General features: G+C 38.5%; 1 protein-coding gene across 1 annotated transcript; it reads left to right on the top strand.

The window, feature by feature from the left end:
• Positions 1 to 7,597: 7,597 nt before the first annotated feature.
• Positions 7,598 to 10,061, top strand: LOC110183757 (uncharacterized). The gene is made up of 5 exons (XM_086831507.1): positions 7,598 to 7,737; positions 7,795 to 8,331; positions 8,445 to 8,493; positions 8,557 to 8,681; positions 8,743 to 10,061. The coding sequence occupies exons 1-5, from the start codon at positions 7,599 to 7,601 to the stop codon at positions 9,114 to 9,116; spliced, it is 1,224 nt and encodes a 407-aa protein (XP_086687633.1). The 5' UTR covers position 7,598; the 3' UTR covers positions 9,117 to 10,061.
• Positions 10,062 to 13,461: the final 3,400 nt, after the last annotated feature.

The following is a 13,461-nucleotide window of genomic DNA, read 5'->3' as shown; positions in this document are numbered from 1 at the left end:
TGGTGTATGTCATATGTAGAGCCCACCCACTGCGCCGTTGGCATAAATCGGGGCACACTCTAAAATATTCTGGACCGGGTCGAGTTACCGGGGAGATGCACATCCAAACCCTGCAGCAGACACACACGCATAAGTTAAAAAGTTGGCTTGGGCTGCGCGGTGTGGATCCACGGTATTCATTAGCATGCAAATTTGGAAAATTTATCAGTTTGGCGGTCGAAATCCTTTTCTACTTTGTCGACCAACCGCAGCAGCTTTATAAGCCACACACACGCACGCACACTGTTGTGCCAAAAGTTAGTCACAGTATAAAATTGGCAAAGTACTTAGTGTTCATATATGTATGTATGCGTGACAGGTAATAAGCTTCCAATTTGAGGCTTTCTTAATTTTGGGAAATTTAATTAGAGAATTTAAGGTTTCTTTAAAATAATAGGTAATCTATTCATTTGTTAAATAATAGCAATTCAAAGCGACATGGAATATAAATACTTACTGGATACGCTTCAAAGGATATACGGCTTTAGTGGTTGATTTGCATTTAGTTGATGAAATATACTATATATATTATACTTTTAACAATAATCTGCATGCTGATGCTGTAATCTTTAACGCACAGTTATTTCCACAACTAATGGAACTGGTCAACAATTTGCAATCCGAATGCCCGTGGATCAGAGCACCCTCATATATCAGACACTTGACGCTCTATTTACCTGCCCCAGGTAGGACATCAAAGGCGAATCAGCCGGTTCCCCCCCATGAAGTAGTTGCAGTCAGCAATCAACTGCTGTAAAATTGCCTCACCTGCCTCAGGCGGCAGTTGGGGCTGGCAGGTGGACAGGTGGAAGGACAGCTGGTGAAGCTGGAAGCTGGAGCTCGGGAGGGAACTCACATATTGACACAGTGTGGCCAAATCCCATCGGCTAGAAGAAGGTAAATAAATGTGGCCACAAACTGGGGAGTGCCATCAGTGGGGCGTTAGGGGGCGGGTGTGGCACAGGTGACCGCAGGTTGGCTCTCTCTCTCTCTCTCTCCCTCTGCAGGCTGTCGAACTGTCAGCTGCATTGTCATCCTTGAGCCCCCAGGGGGAGACATCCTGCTGACATCCCATTGGGTGAGCTTTAAAAAACTTTTAAGCCCTTACTCTTTTGGGGTCGAAGCTTGTAAGATGGGGTATAGTGATGAATTAGCTTTGACAATATAAGAAATAATTTAATACTTCTAGTTCCAAACGTTTTAAGGTAAGATAGTTTAAGAATTGAACTTGCTCTCCAAATAATTAACATAAATATAGAAAAAATCTAATTCAATTTCTTAAGACTTATAAATATATCTCAAATTATACCAATGTTAAATTCACTGAAAGATATTTATTTATATATTATAATATTATTTGATATTCTTTATAAGAGTGCAATCTTTGATTAGAATTTTGTTCTAGATATTCATCCCTTGGTTTTGTGATTTGATATTTTCTATTCCAGTCAACATTCCTCTTCTCTAGTTTGCACTTTATTTTCCTATATATATATATTTTTTTTTTTCAACTATTTTTTCTCCTTTTGTTTTGATGAAGGGAGTCCAATGAATTGGTGTAAACACTCCGGGCATCGTTCTGTTGCCATTGCGAACGCTTTCTGCTGCCGCTTCCTGACATTTTGCCTGCAGTGCTTAGACAATGGTTAAGCGTCGCCTGTTGTCTGGTTAAGCTCGTTCCATCGGAATATTCATTTTTAATAGTCAGGCGTTGGAGGGCTGTAGCCCTTTTTTAATTCATCTGCGAGACTTGTACTTGCACGCACCGCCAAGGGGCCTGCAGGATGCGGGGGTATTCGCACAGGATATTGCGACATTTAAGCAAATATCCCTGGCACTGGGAGAGCAAACCCGAAGGATGTCAACGACTTTAGTTGCTGCACAATTATCGTTTAATTTGTGGGCCCAACCCAGTTGGAAATCCAATGATGGTAAGACCCAGGTGTGTTTGTCCAAAGGTTAGCCTCCTGAGACCCAGGGCACAATTGAAATGTCATCTGCACACCTGCAAATTAGTTAAATGCCTGCAATTCCACAGCTCAGCTCCTTTGGCTGCATAAACAATTGTGTGTGTGGCCCAACAATTGATAAGGTCTTCTATGCTAGTTTAACTCTGTATTTTCTGCTCATCCGGTTGTATTTCAATTTAAATGGAATGCATAAAATTGTCATAAAGTGTGACGGCATTATGCAAACGCCTGTCAAAATGCATGACACCCGGGCTCGAAAGATACATTTATATCTTTGACAATAAAATATTAAATTCGCTAGTTAAACTTGCCTTGAATAATATTTGGTTTATGGAACACAAAATTTCATACATGTAAGAGCGTAAGAAAATTAAATTTGTGCAAACTTATTTCTTTAATTGTTTATTCTGATTTATGCCATTGCTTGTCTTCAATTCAAGTGAAAAATTCTCTTTCTTGTTTATCATTTAAATTTCATTTAGAATTTATGTATCCAACTACTTAATGAACATTAATTTCCTTCGCATCTTAATTTCCCCAACTCAGTACGGTTTTTTTACGTTCAAGAACCAGTGCTAATTAATGGAGACTCCCTGCCATTCCATGACCGCCTTGTATGACTAATTTCATTAGAAGATTCAGGGCCAAATAGAACTGAGGGAACTTGGCCCCATCTTGCCAACAAGTGGCCCCATGTGCTTGTCCTCAAGTGGCGAGGCTACACTAAATTGCTTTTAATTATGCAAAAAAAAGAAGACAATAATAAAACAAATAACTAAAAAAATATATATATGCGAATAAGAGTGAAAAGCTACCGCTGTGCGCTTTATGGCTCCTGGCATACTTCACAACAGGCCGCATACAGCCGCAGATGGGCGACAGGACTAAGGACCAAGGACCAAGGACTAGGAACTCGAAACTCGAAGCTAGGAATCCAGAACCTCCAGGGGGAAGCAGTTAAGTTTGTCCCTATATATTTTTCGGTCTGCAGTGGCAAGCAGCGGAGCAGAAATAAATTGTGGAATTTGGCAGGGTCAAGGGGGGAACTTTTCTATGTTGGTTTATGAACAATTCAAGTCCGAAGTTGGTTGTTTTATTGCCTTCATTATTTCATTTGTTTCAATTAGCGACAGCTGCTTAGCAGCGAGCGAAAAGGAGCCAAGACTGCGATTCAAATAATACCAGACTGTTGTGAAAGTGAATCAAAGTGTTATTATGATTTATTAAAATGTAGGTGTTCATTAAGCTGTCTATTTATTTTTAAGTGATACTGTTAAGCTAAGTATATGTGAATAAAAGTTAAACAAAATTTAAATTTAAAGTTTATAGAATTATCTTATATTTTTTAATGATATTCCGAAACTCAAACTATTAACATTAGCAAACTTTACCTACACTTCCGTTTTTATACCCTTGCAGGTTATTATAATTCTACTCAGAATCTTGCAACGCAGTGATGCAGCCATTTCCGACTCTATAATGTATATATATTCTTGATCAGCATCAACAACCGATTCGATCCAAGCACGATCAAGCCACCAAATAGCAGAGATGCAAAGTGAGAGTGAGAGCGGAAGCGGGCCTGTATAGGTACCTCTTTCTCTCTAATGCTCTCGCTGCCACTTTCTCTGACATTCTCTTCGCTCGGAGAGTATAAATAGAGGCACTAGGCTCCCGCGCGAATCAGTCAGTCCCGCGAGGCCGCGGAGGTAACATCGACAGTGATAGTGCATTTTGTCATAGTGATTACGCTTCGACCTAATAAAGATGACGTGGCCTTTGGAATTAATCTGGATAAACAGGAAGAAGCTTACTTCACTGGACAGGAAGCAATGACGACAACGGATAACTACGTATCCTCCACTGCGGTAAGTTTTAATCATTACAATTATAACGTATATATAGCTGCTATATTAGGAATTAGGCCTGGTTCCCTCATTGCTATGCACCCAATTTAGTTAATTTTAATTTAAGCTGATACTTCAATTAAAAATTTCTGCTAACGTATACTCAAAGTAAACAGCCTAACCTAAATATATTTTATATACCTAGAATGAATATATTTTTGTTTTCCTTTGTTGTATACCAAAAAGAAGAAGCAAATCACTGTCATATATATTTTAATTTACAATTAAAACTTACTCAATAAAGAATAAGGCATAAACATAAAGATTCGAACAAACTTCCGCTTCTCGAAGTTAGTTTTATTTCTCGCTTTAATATCAAAATAAAAGGCGAAAAAAATCTCTAGTCCATAAGAGTGAGAAATGGTTAGAAAATTCAATAAAGTACATGGCCGGACTGCAACTCCATAAAAAGTTGTACACATTTGCTTTTCAGTCCTGCTTAGGAAAATACTGATAAATGGTAACGTTGATGGGGTAAAACTAACTTTAAAGGCAGTTTTTAAGCAAATAATTTCTGAACTTCTCTCGGAACAAATCAAACAAATGAACATGCAGTTGAAGGGCCACAGGCGACTTCATTAACAATACAAATAGCAGCGGCTACCTTTCTCATTTCCACAAGAATTTATATATTTTACCAAGGAGAGTGGACCCTGGTAGGTGAGGCGACTGCAGTTGTGTTCGGTGTTTATTCATGCGCGATTCTCTAGTTAAACATGGTATATAGTATGTTAGATATCTTGTACATAGACCTAGCAGAGGCCAACGTACGTGTCCACAGTCGGACTTGTGTGACTTTAGCATATTAGCCGAGAACTAGTTGGTTAGTTTGCCGCCAAGTTTTCCAGTCAAGTCACGCTCCCGACGACTTCTTCTTCCATCTTTGTTCGCAGCGTCAACAATGTGTAATTTTATAAACTAGTATGTTGCTAACTAACTTACGGCATCATGATTGCGCCAACAGAATGACAGAATTCGAATCACAGGAGCCCAGGGTGATGGATATTAAATAATGCCACAACTTGTCCCTTTGCAGTTAGTTATTTATAAATAAATAAATAATATCGTAACCAATTGTGCCATAAGAATCAAAGAATGAAACTTATCCCAGCACATTAAGTAAATCTTTAATCCTTATCCATCGAGTTTCATTTTCCAAAAAATCTGCCAGTGTACCATCGACTATGAAAACATCCATTTTCCCTATTACAATTCCCTTACAATTTTCAACATGAGTCTGCCCATGTTTACTTTAATTTCTTCACTAAAAAACATGACTGAAAATTCCCGAACACAATGACAAATGCGGTCAGAGGGTCGCCCTTGACTGGCTGGTTGGATGTCTTCTCCACCGAAAATTGTAGAGCGAATCCTTACCCTTGTCGGTCGGCCAGATGACAGCCAAAAGTGTGGAATAGACAGACAGTCTGACTGGCTGGCACGTGCCTCCACATAAATATGTATGTAAAACAAATGTTGGAAATTAAATTGACTGAAATTTTATGGCCAAACTACGTGAAAGGCAGCGAAATGTTTGCATAATTTGCGAACAATTGACAAACAAACAACCGAAGAGTATCTCAGAGATTTGAAGTTGAAGTTTTACTCCTAAATTTCATTTTGAAATTAAAGCAAAGTCCTATTTCACTTTATCGAGACTGTCATGAAACTCACTAACGATCTACAGTCAGACAAAGGATTCGGATGTCTTTCCTGGTTGTAAACTAACTGAAATTATCGTAAACGAATTCGTTATCTCTGGGTAACATGACAACCAGCTAAAATAATAAAATTGCATTCTCCAAAGGACACCAAGCGAGGCTCGTCCTGCCACTCTCTGGGTTTTCTCTTTATGTGCGGAAAAGCCGTTTGGTCGAAAGGCAAAAGCCAAAAGTGTTTGACAGTCATATATATCCCCATACATATATGTAGATATGTATGCACACGAGTCTGTACTTAGTGCACGCCCATGACTGGAATTATGTTCGCATCAGCAGATATTTATGCAGCCTAATGCATTTGGCTCAATGGGACTCGCAGATTTATGGTGCAGTGCTAGTTGGCCAGCAGGAATTCCATTGATTTTCGGTGAATTACTATCACGGTATAATGAGTTTATTGATACAACTCTTGGCCGGAACCCTTCAGTAGAATATGCCACAGAACGCTCAAGTAGTAACTGACTTAATCGCAATTTTTGAACTCATCACTATAAAAATTCATATTTCGTTAACTATTTAAGAAAACTAGGTTACATTTAATATTTAGACTTATTTAAAGATTTACTTGACTGCTTATTAAGAATGCAAATAAAAATATGTATAATATTTAAAATCAAATTAAGTAATAAATCGTGTTTCATCTTTTATGAGACATACATTTAATATTAAAATATATTTAATTCTGTTGAATTAGATTATAAGAAATAAATGCTTTAAAAGTATTTATTAAAAGGTCAGAGAGATAACGTTTTCCACGAATATAATTTCTTGAAAATAAAGCACTGATAAGCGCCACGGTGCTTTTATTCTTTGGGCTTCAGATTTTGTGCTGCATTTCTTTCGAGTTTTCTGTGCGATGAAGACGTTATTAGCTGGGATCGCTTGTTTTGTATGGTTTATCATACTGAACCTAAGTCACCAGGGAAATGCCCAATTTTTGGATGAGACTTGCAAAACCTCAACTCAAAGCCAAGCTGGAAGCTGGATGGTAGCTATTCGTAACGAAACAAAGTTTCGTTGTGCCGGATCACTGATTCACAGAGGTTTGTATATATATAAAATTACACTTGGATAAGTAAAAATTCTATATTATCTTGTAATTATTTCAGAATTTGTCTTGACAGCTGCACAATGCATAGAAGGCCAAAGGGGATTGTAAGTATAGTAACTGATGTATTCAAAATATTATAGTTATAAAGGAGTAGATATTTATGTGAGACTTAGTGGCTTAGTGTCACACGAAGGTTGTAATTATTATTATACCCTTGCAGGGTATGAAGGAGGCACCTCCGACTATATAAAGTATATATATTCTTGATCAGGATCAACAGCCGAGTCGATCTAGCCATGTCCGTCTGTCCGTCTGTCCGTCTGTTCGTTTTTACGCAAACTAGTCTCTCAGTTTTGATGCTATCTGAATGAAACTTTGCAGTTAGTCTTCTATATACTCTCACTCGTATATATGTCGGAACGGGCCGGATCGGACGACTATATCATATAGCTGTCATAGGAATGATTGGAAAAGTTTTACAAAAAAAATAAAGTTTTTAGTTTTCAACAGAATTTGATCAAAGTTGAGATATAGCCATTTCATATTATTCTAAAATTTTGTGTAAAATTTTATGAAAATCGGATTACTATATCATATAGCTCCCATAGGAACGATCGAGAAATTAATACAATTAAATTTATAACTTTTTTAGTTTTCGGCTGATTTTCATCAAATTTGAGGCATAGCCATTTTATATTAGTCTTAAATTTTGTGGCAAATTTCATAAAAATCGGACGACTATATCATATAGGTGCCATACAAACGATCGTTTGATGTAGAGGAAAAATGCAAATCTGTGAATGTAAAACTGCAAATATAATATGTATAGGTGAATGAAATGAAAGCAGGTATTTACTTACCGAAGTTAGCTTCCTTTCTTGTTATTATTTAATTTACTTACAGATACGTGATGTTGGGAGCTAAGGATTTGCTGCATCCATTAATTACGGTTGCTGTCAAACAAGCCTTTGTTCATCGTTCATTCTCCCGGGAAAACCGACTTAATGATATCGCTCTGGTCATGCTTTCGCATAGCGTCGATTACACAGGTGAGTAAAGAAATGATCCTTTTGGAACCTGTGCTAAGATTTAAGATCTATTCACAGACTACGTTCGACCCATATGCATTCTGCGGAATGCAGAATCAAAGGATGATGTTGACAAAATTCGATATTTAAAAACCTTTGGCTGGGGAATAGGAACAGATGTTAAAATGAGTTACAACCTAAACCTAGACATCAGAATTCAACGTTTCGATCGTAATTACTGCGGAAACAAATCGGAGGAGTCATCCTTTTGCGGCGGTCCGACAAATGAAGGCTTCTGTGCTGGAGATATCGGAGGTGCCGTATCCCATTATTTAAAATTGGATGATAAGATGCATCCAGTACAGATTGGTATTGTGAGTTCTGGAAAATGTGGAGGAGCGCGACCTTATGTCGATGTGACAAGTTACGCCGTCTGGATTGAGAGATTAATTCGAACCTATGACGAACCAAAATCAGCACCAGTTACAAATAATCAGGTGCCAAAAACTCCGGCAACTGATGAAATGCCGCTCTTCAGAGACTGCGGTGAAACCTACCTCACAGCAAACATTTATGGACCTGAATTTATGGCCAAGGGCGTAATGATCACTTACCGTACGTTTCCGTCATTATATTATTATTCTTGTTATTATTATTTTTATCAGAAGTTTGATCATATAATGATATTTGCTTTACATATAATCATCATTAATCTTTTGCAATTTCAGTTTTTGTTCTTACAACCGCCAGAAATTTGACAGATGATGTATCTTCTCTGTAAGTACTCACAACTTTTATTCCGAACATATCTTTCAAATACTAATAAGAATTTCTATGCAGACGAGTCGGTGTGGAGGGACTTGGATTCTTTCAAGAAATTGAAATCGATTCGGTTTACAAACACCCGGAGGTTCACAAAACTGATATTGCATTGCTCAAGTTGAGCAGTGGGCTGATTCCTGAAAGTACAACTAACTAACATTACATTTAATAACATTATCCTATAACCTATGTCCTTCTTTTCAGAAATAATGAAGCCAATATGTGTCTTCAGAAGGCCAAATGTGAATCAATCTCGTCAGCTCAGAATTTTAGACATTAATCGATCTAATGCAACCCGTACTTTTTTGGCAGCCTCACCAATTGAAAGGTGTTCCGTCAGTTTGGGGAAAGTGATCCAGCCGGCTGAAATATGTGTCCAGACTCCTCGTGGAATGAAACAGGTCTTTGGGATTCGCGGTAATGTTGTTTCCCAACTGATTAAGATACCAGGAAAAAATATTATAGTACATCCCTTATTTGGAATTGTTAAACATTCAGAGCATGGTATAAACGTTATTATAGATGTTACTCCACACACGGATTGGATTGCTTCCGTTGTGAATGGAAACTCTGTGTGAAAACACATTATTTAAATGTTAAATATACCCGATTATATTATTATATTTCAGTGGCCCAATGGGGAAATGTTGTACGGAATTCTTATGTTTTTCTTTTCCTGATATTGAACCTATCTGTCTGCTTAGACAACAACGTGCTAAGGGTGCCGTGAAACACACCGTAAGAGATAATGGTAAGAGACTATCGTCTTAAATAGACGACAATGACAACGATGCCAAGTTGCCTCAACATGATGGGAACGTCTGATAGGAAATCCATGGTGTTATTTCTGGGCGACTGAGACATTTTCCTGCTCAGCTGGGTCAAAGCCGCTCGGGGGAATAGCTGCGGGATGGCTTGCAAGACCCTAACCAGTTGCCAACAGTGGCGGTGCTCTTGTCCACTTCCGGTCCCTACTGCAGGCGATGTGCAAACAGAGCCCTGCCCCTCAATGGCAGTGGCAACATGGACTGCCTGCCATCCGGCCCCGGTGATTGGTTTGTTATTCGTGTATTTGGCCGGCATTGTTGTTAGCCAGGCACTTGGACCACGTGAGATTTGTTTTGGGGTCCAGCCCCGAGAATTCCGGTTAATCAATAGTAAGTGGCTGGCCAGAGGCCAAAGGGAAATGTAGTCTTTACCACAACAGCATTGAATAGAATTCAGTAGCTTCAATGTGGAGCAAAAGTCTGACCCGAATCCTGTGGCCTGCTGGCTTCCAATCACCTGTAAGGGAATTGAGTGCAGGAAAAGCATCTTCTAGAAAACAAGGAGTTTTCTTTCGTACCGAATATGCTCTCTAGTCTCGTACAAAGGCGCCATCAAATTTCCAACTTGCGAAACACTGGTATATATACAAACAGATAAATTGATCTTTGGCATTTTTATTTAATTTCTGTTATAAAAATATATATAGCTTTACTAACTTTGTTTTTGTTTTTGGAGAAAATAAATACATTTTTCGATTGCATCAGTCGTCTATAAAAGTTATTATTGAAGCAGTCATTTGCAACTATATAAGGTATATATATTCCTGATCAGCATTAACAACCGATTCGATCGAACTGCGATCGTGCCACCAATTAGAAAAGAACAACAGAAGAGTGGGAGTGTGAGCGGGAGCGGGAGGGTAACAGATACCTATTTCCCCTCTGTTACTCTCTGCCTTACTCTAGAGGTGCCTCTTTTTCTCTAGCGCTCTCGCTCTGACTTTCTCTGGCATTCTCTTCGCTCGGAGAGTATAAATAGAGGCACTAGGGTCGCGCGCGAATCAGTCAGTCCCGGGAGGCCGCGGAGGTAACATCGACAGTGATAGTGCCTTTTATGATAGTGAACACCCCTAAAGATGACGTGGCCTATGGAATTAATCTGGATAAACAGGAAGAAGCTCACTTCACTGCACTGGAAAGAATTGAACCATGACGACAGCGGATAACTATGTGTCCTCCACTGGGGTAAGTCTTAATCATTACAATTATATCGTATATACATATAGAAGCTATATTAGGGATCAGGCCTTGTTCCTTCATTGTTATGCACCCCATTTAGTTAATTTATATTTAAACTGATACTTAACTTTGTATTAAAAATATCGACAAATCTATACCCAAAGTAAACAGTCTAACTTAAATATATTTTATTCACAAATTTTGATTTCTGATCTTTAAGATTGTTTCAAATCTGACCCTGACTTTTGGGTATTATATTTTAATTCAGCAGCTTGTAACGATGTGAAGAAATCGTTTCCGATCCGATCCGATATATATTCTTGATCAGCATAAACAGCTAAGTCGAACTAGCCATGTCCGGTAGAATAATACATTTTAGAAATTTGTTCAGAAGTTGAAAATTTATTTTTATTTGGAAAGTTGGTTATGATACTTTAAAAAAAATATGCAAGGGTAACTGCAATTATATACACACATTTGCATCTCGAAGTTTCTTGTTTTTCTTTGCTTTTCCGCGATCCCACTGACCGAGGGGCTTTTCCAGACATGCTGAGTTATTTTTGGGGCATCAGGAGTTATACAAGCACATGACACGTCCGGGGCTTCGCGTGTGCCAATGCTTCTGTGTGTGTGTGTGTGTGTGTGTGTGTGTGGGTGGGTGGCGATGTCACCTGGTGACAAGGTGTTGGCTTTCACGTGGATTTTAGTTACATCACCCGGCCGCAGCGTAGTCTCATCACCTGTCGCTCCCGTCCACAAACCACCTGCCCCTGTTGGCTGCGTCATGGCTGCGTGATTAGCCAGGTAGCACGTAGTGGCAGCGGGCTTGGCACCCGGCCAGATGCTTCTCCAATCAGATGTCAATTACGCCAAAGATTACCGGGGATCTGTGGCTCTTTTGTTCGCGCTCTTCTTTGAGCCAGGATTATGAGTGCTTCGGGGCTATCTGCAATCTTGGCAAGAAATGCATATACACATATATTTTATACCCAGAGATGTTGCCTCGGTCATGTCAACAAGTCAATTGCTTATCATAAATTACCCATACGCCCCATTCAGCGGCCGCCTGCTATCATTATTATTATACCCGGGGGACCACTTGCTCTGCCTCCGAAGGAGTGCATAAATTTCTAAGCAAAAGATAAATAAGGATACCCGACAGGGCGACCTTCAAAGTGCGCAATATTCCTTATAATTCGATCGATAAAATCAAGAAAAATGTGTAAGCAGCTGGAGGGAGAAAAGCAATTTCGAAAAATGTTAGTTAAGCATAAAGTATTCTTTTAAATTGGAATTGGAAAACTACCTAAAATATGAAGACTACGTTTTTCAAGTAGTTATTGATTAAACATATGATTTAAAAAAGAGCTTTAAACCAATCCACTTTGATAAAAACCGATAAAGGCGACACCAGATTGCTGCTTAAAAATCATTGAAAAATGTGAACATTCAATGGAAATTGAATCGATATGCAAACGCGTATAAATTTCACAGAATATGGCCAGCAACAGTTGGCTTTAATGGATCCGATCCGTTCCGTTCCGGAAAGTTGCCTACTTTTTATCGTTCTCGTTTTTTTTTCAAGTTTGCTTAAATCCTGAATGGATAAATGTACATATATTTGATGTTTTTACGCAGAGGGGCATATCCCTCATATCCACGGGATAACCTCTTTTTTTTGGAGGGGAATCCCACCTGCCGGTAAGCGGCAAATGTAAATAAGCATAAAATCCAATTTTCTGTTAGCTCCCTGCGTGTTTGCACGACGTCTTCCGCTTTTCTTTTCTCTCCTGTTGTAGAAACTTCTCCAGGAGCTCGTGTCTTGTCAGGTTTTTCTTCTCTTTTTTCAAGGAAAGATGCTGCTGTCAAACCCACTTGAAGATCAACGCCCCAAGGCAAAAAGCAGGCAGGTGAGCATCAATTGATGCCGTTCCCCCCTTTGATCTGGCCAACATTCATGTGCTCTGACAGCCGAAAAGCTCACTGAAATTTACCCAATTTGGGTCACTCGAAGTGCGTTGAAACGGCCTTTAAGGAAACTGTATGGGAGGCGGGTATGTAGCATGTTATGTAATAATTTATGATTACCTCATGTGACCGGAACGGGACGCTGCAAAAAAGGTTTACTGCCAACTGACAGCCGACTCTTGTGGCTAATCTAAATAACATAATCAGATTTGTCAGGCGAAACAAAAAAGTGGCACAGAACTGACCGGGAGTCGCATATGTTCTCACTTGAAGTTGAGTTGGACACATTTGGCAGCGTCATTTACATATTTGACTTGATAAAAAGGGTTCTGAGCTACATAGGATTTTTTTTCCTGCTTTTTTGCCTCTTTATACCCTTGCAGGATATTATACTTTCAGGACCTTGAAACGCAGTGAAATACCAATTTCCGACCCTACAAACCATCTACTTATATTCTTGATCAGTACTTGAACTTGCTTTCTGAATAAAAATTAATGCATATTTGGCTTAGTTATGATTATTTCCAAAATCAAGCTGCCAGGGTGTATAAACTACGGTTTAGCTTCTTTAGCTTCTTTTCTAAGCTAGTTTTTTTCCGAATCTGTGGAAATAAAAAGGGATTCCCTTGAAGGTTTAGGTTTTTCCAAGGACGAAACTTGAACTGATTATGTTATATGTTTATCTATAAAACGCAGTTTATAATTCCTCAAAACTAATATATAATAATATATAATATATAATAATAATAAATTATTTAAAAATCCCAAAATAAATATTATCAATGTTAATATCCTATTTAATCAACATTTAAATGTCATTTATTTTAGACTAGACAACATATTGGATCTATAAAATGTGATAGACTGATTGCATTTAATTGAAATACTTTCTATAGGCTATAACATTTAATTTTCGTAGTTAAGAGCTTTAGTTTAACCCACATTATAC

The sequence above is a fragment of the Drosophila serrata genome, unplaced genomic scaffold (genome assembly GCF_035046125.1).
Source record: "Drosophila serrata isolate PLE 108 unplaced genomic scaffold, ASM3504612v1 contig_240, whole genome shotgun sequence".
Lineage (NCBI taxonomy): Eukaryota > Metazoa > Arthropoda > Insecta > Diptera > Drosophilidae > Drosophila > Drosophila serrata.
This window is presented reverse-complemented; position numbering and strand designations above follow the sequence as displayed.

Excerpts from the sequence above, each read along its gene's own strand:
- LOC110183757 (XM_086831507.1), top strand. The coding sequence starts at position 7,599 with ATGTTGGGAGCTAAGGATTTGCTGCATCCATTAATTACGGTTGCTGTC. Across the intron at positions 8,494-8,556 it reads ACAGATGATGTATCTTCTCT|ACGAGTCGGTGTGGAGGGAC; the intron begins GTAAGTACTCAC and ends ATTTCTATGCAG. Across the intron at positions 8,682-8,742 it reads CAGTGGGCTGATTCCTGAAA|AAATAATGAAGCCAATATGT; the intron begins GTACAACTAACT and ends CCTTCTTTTCAG.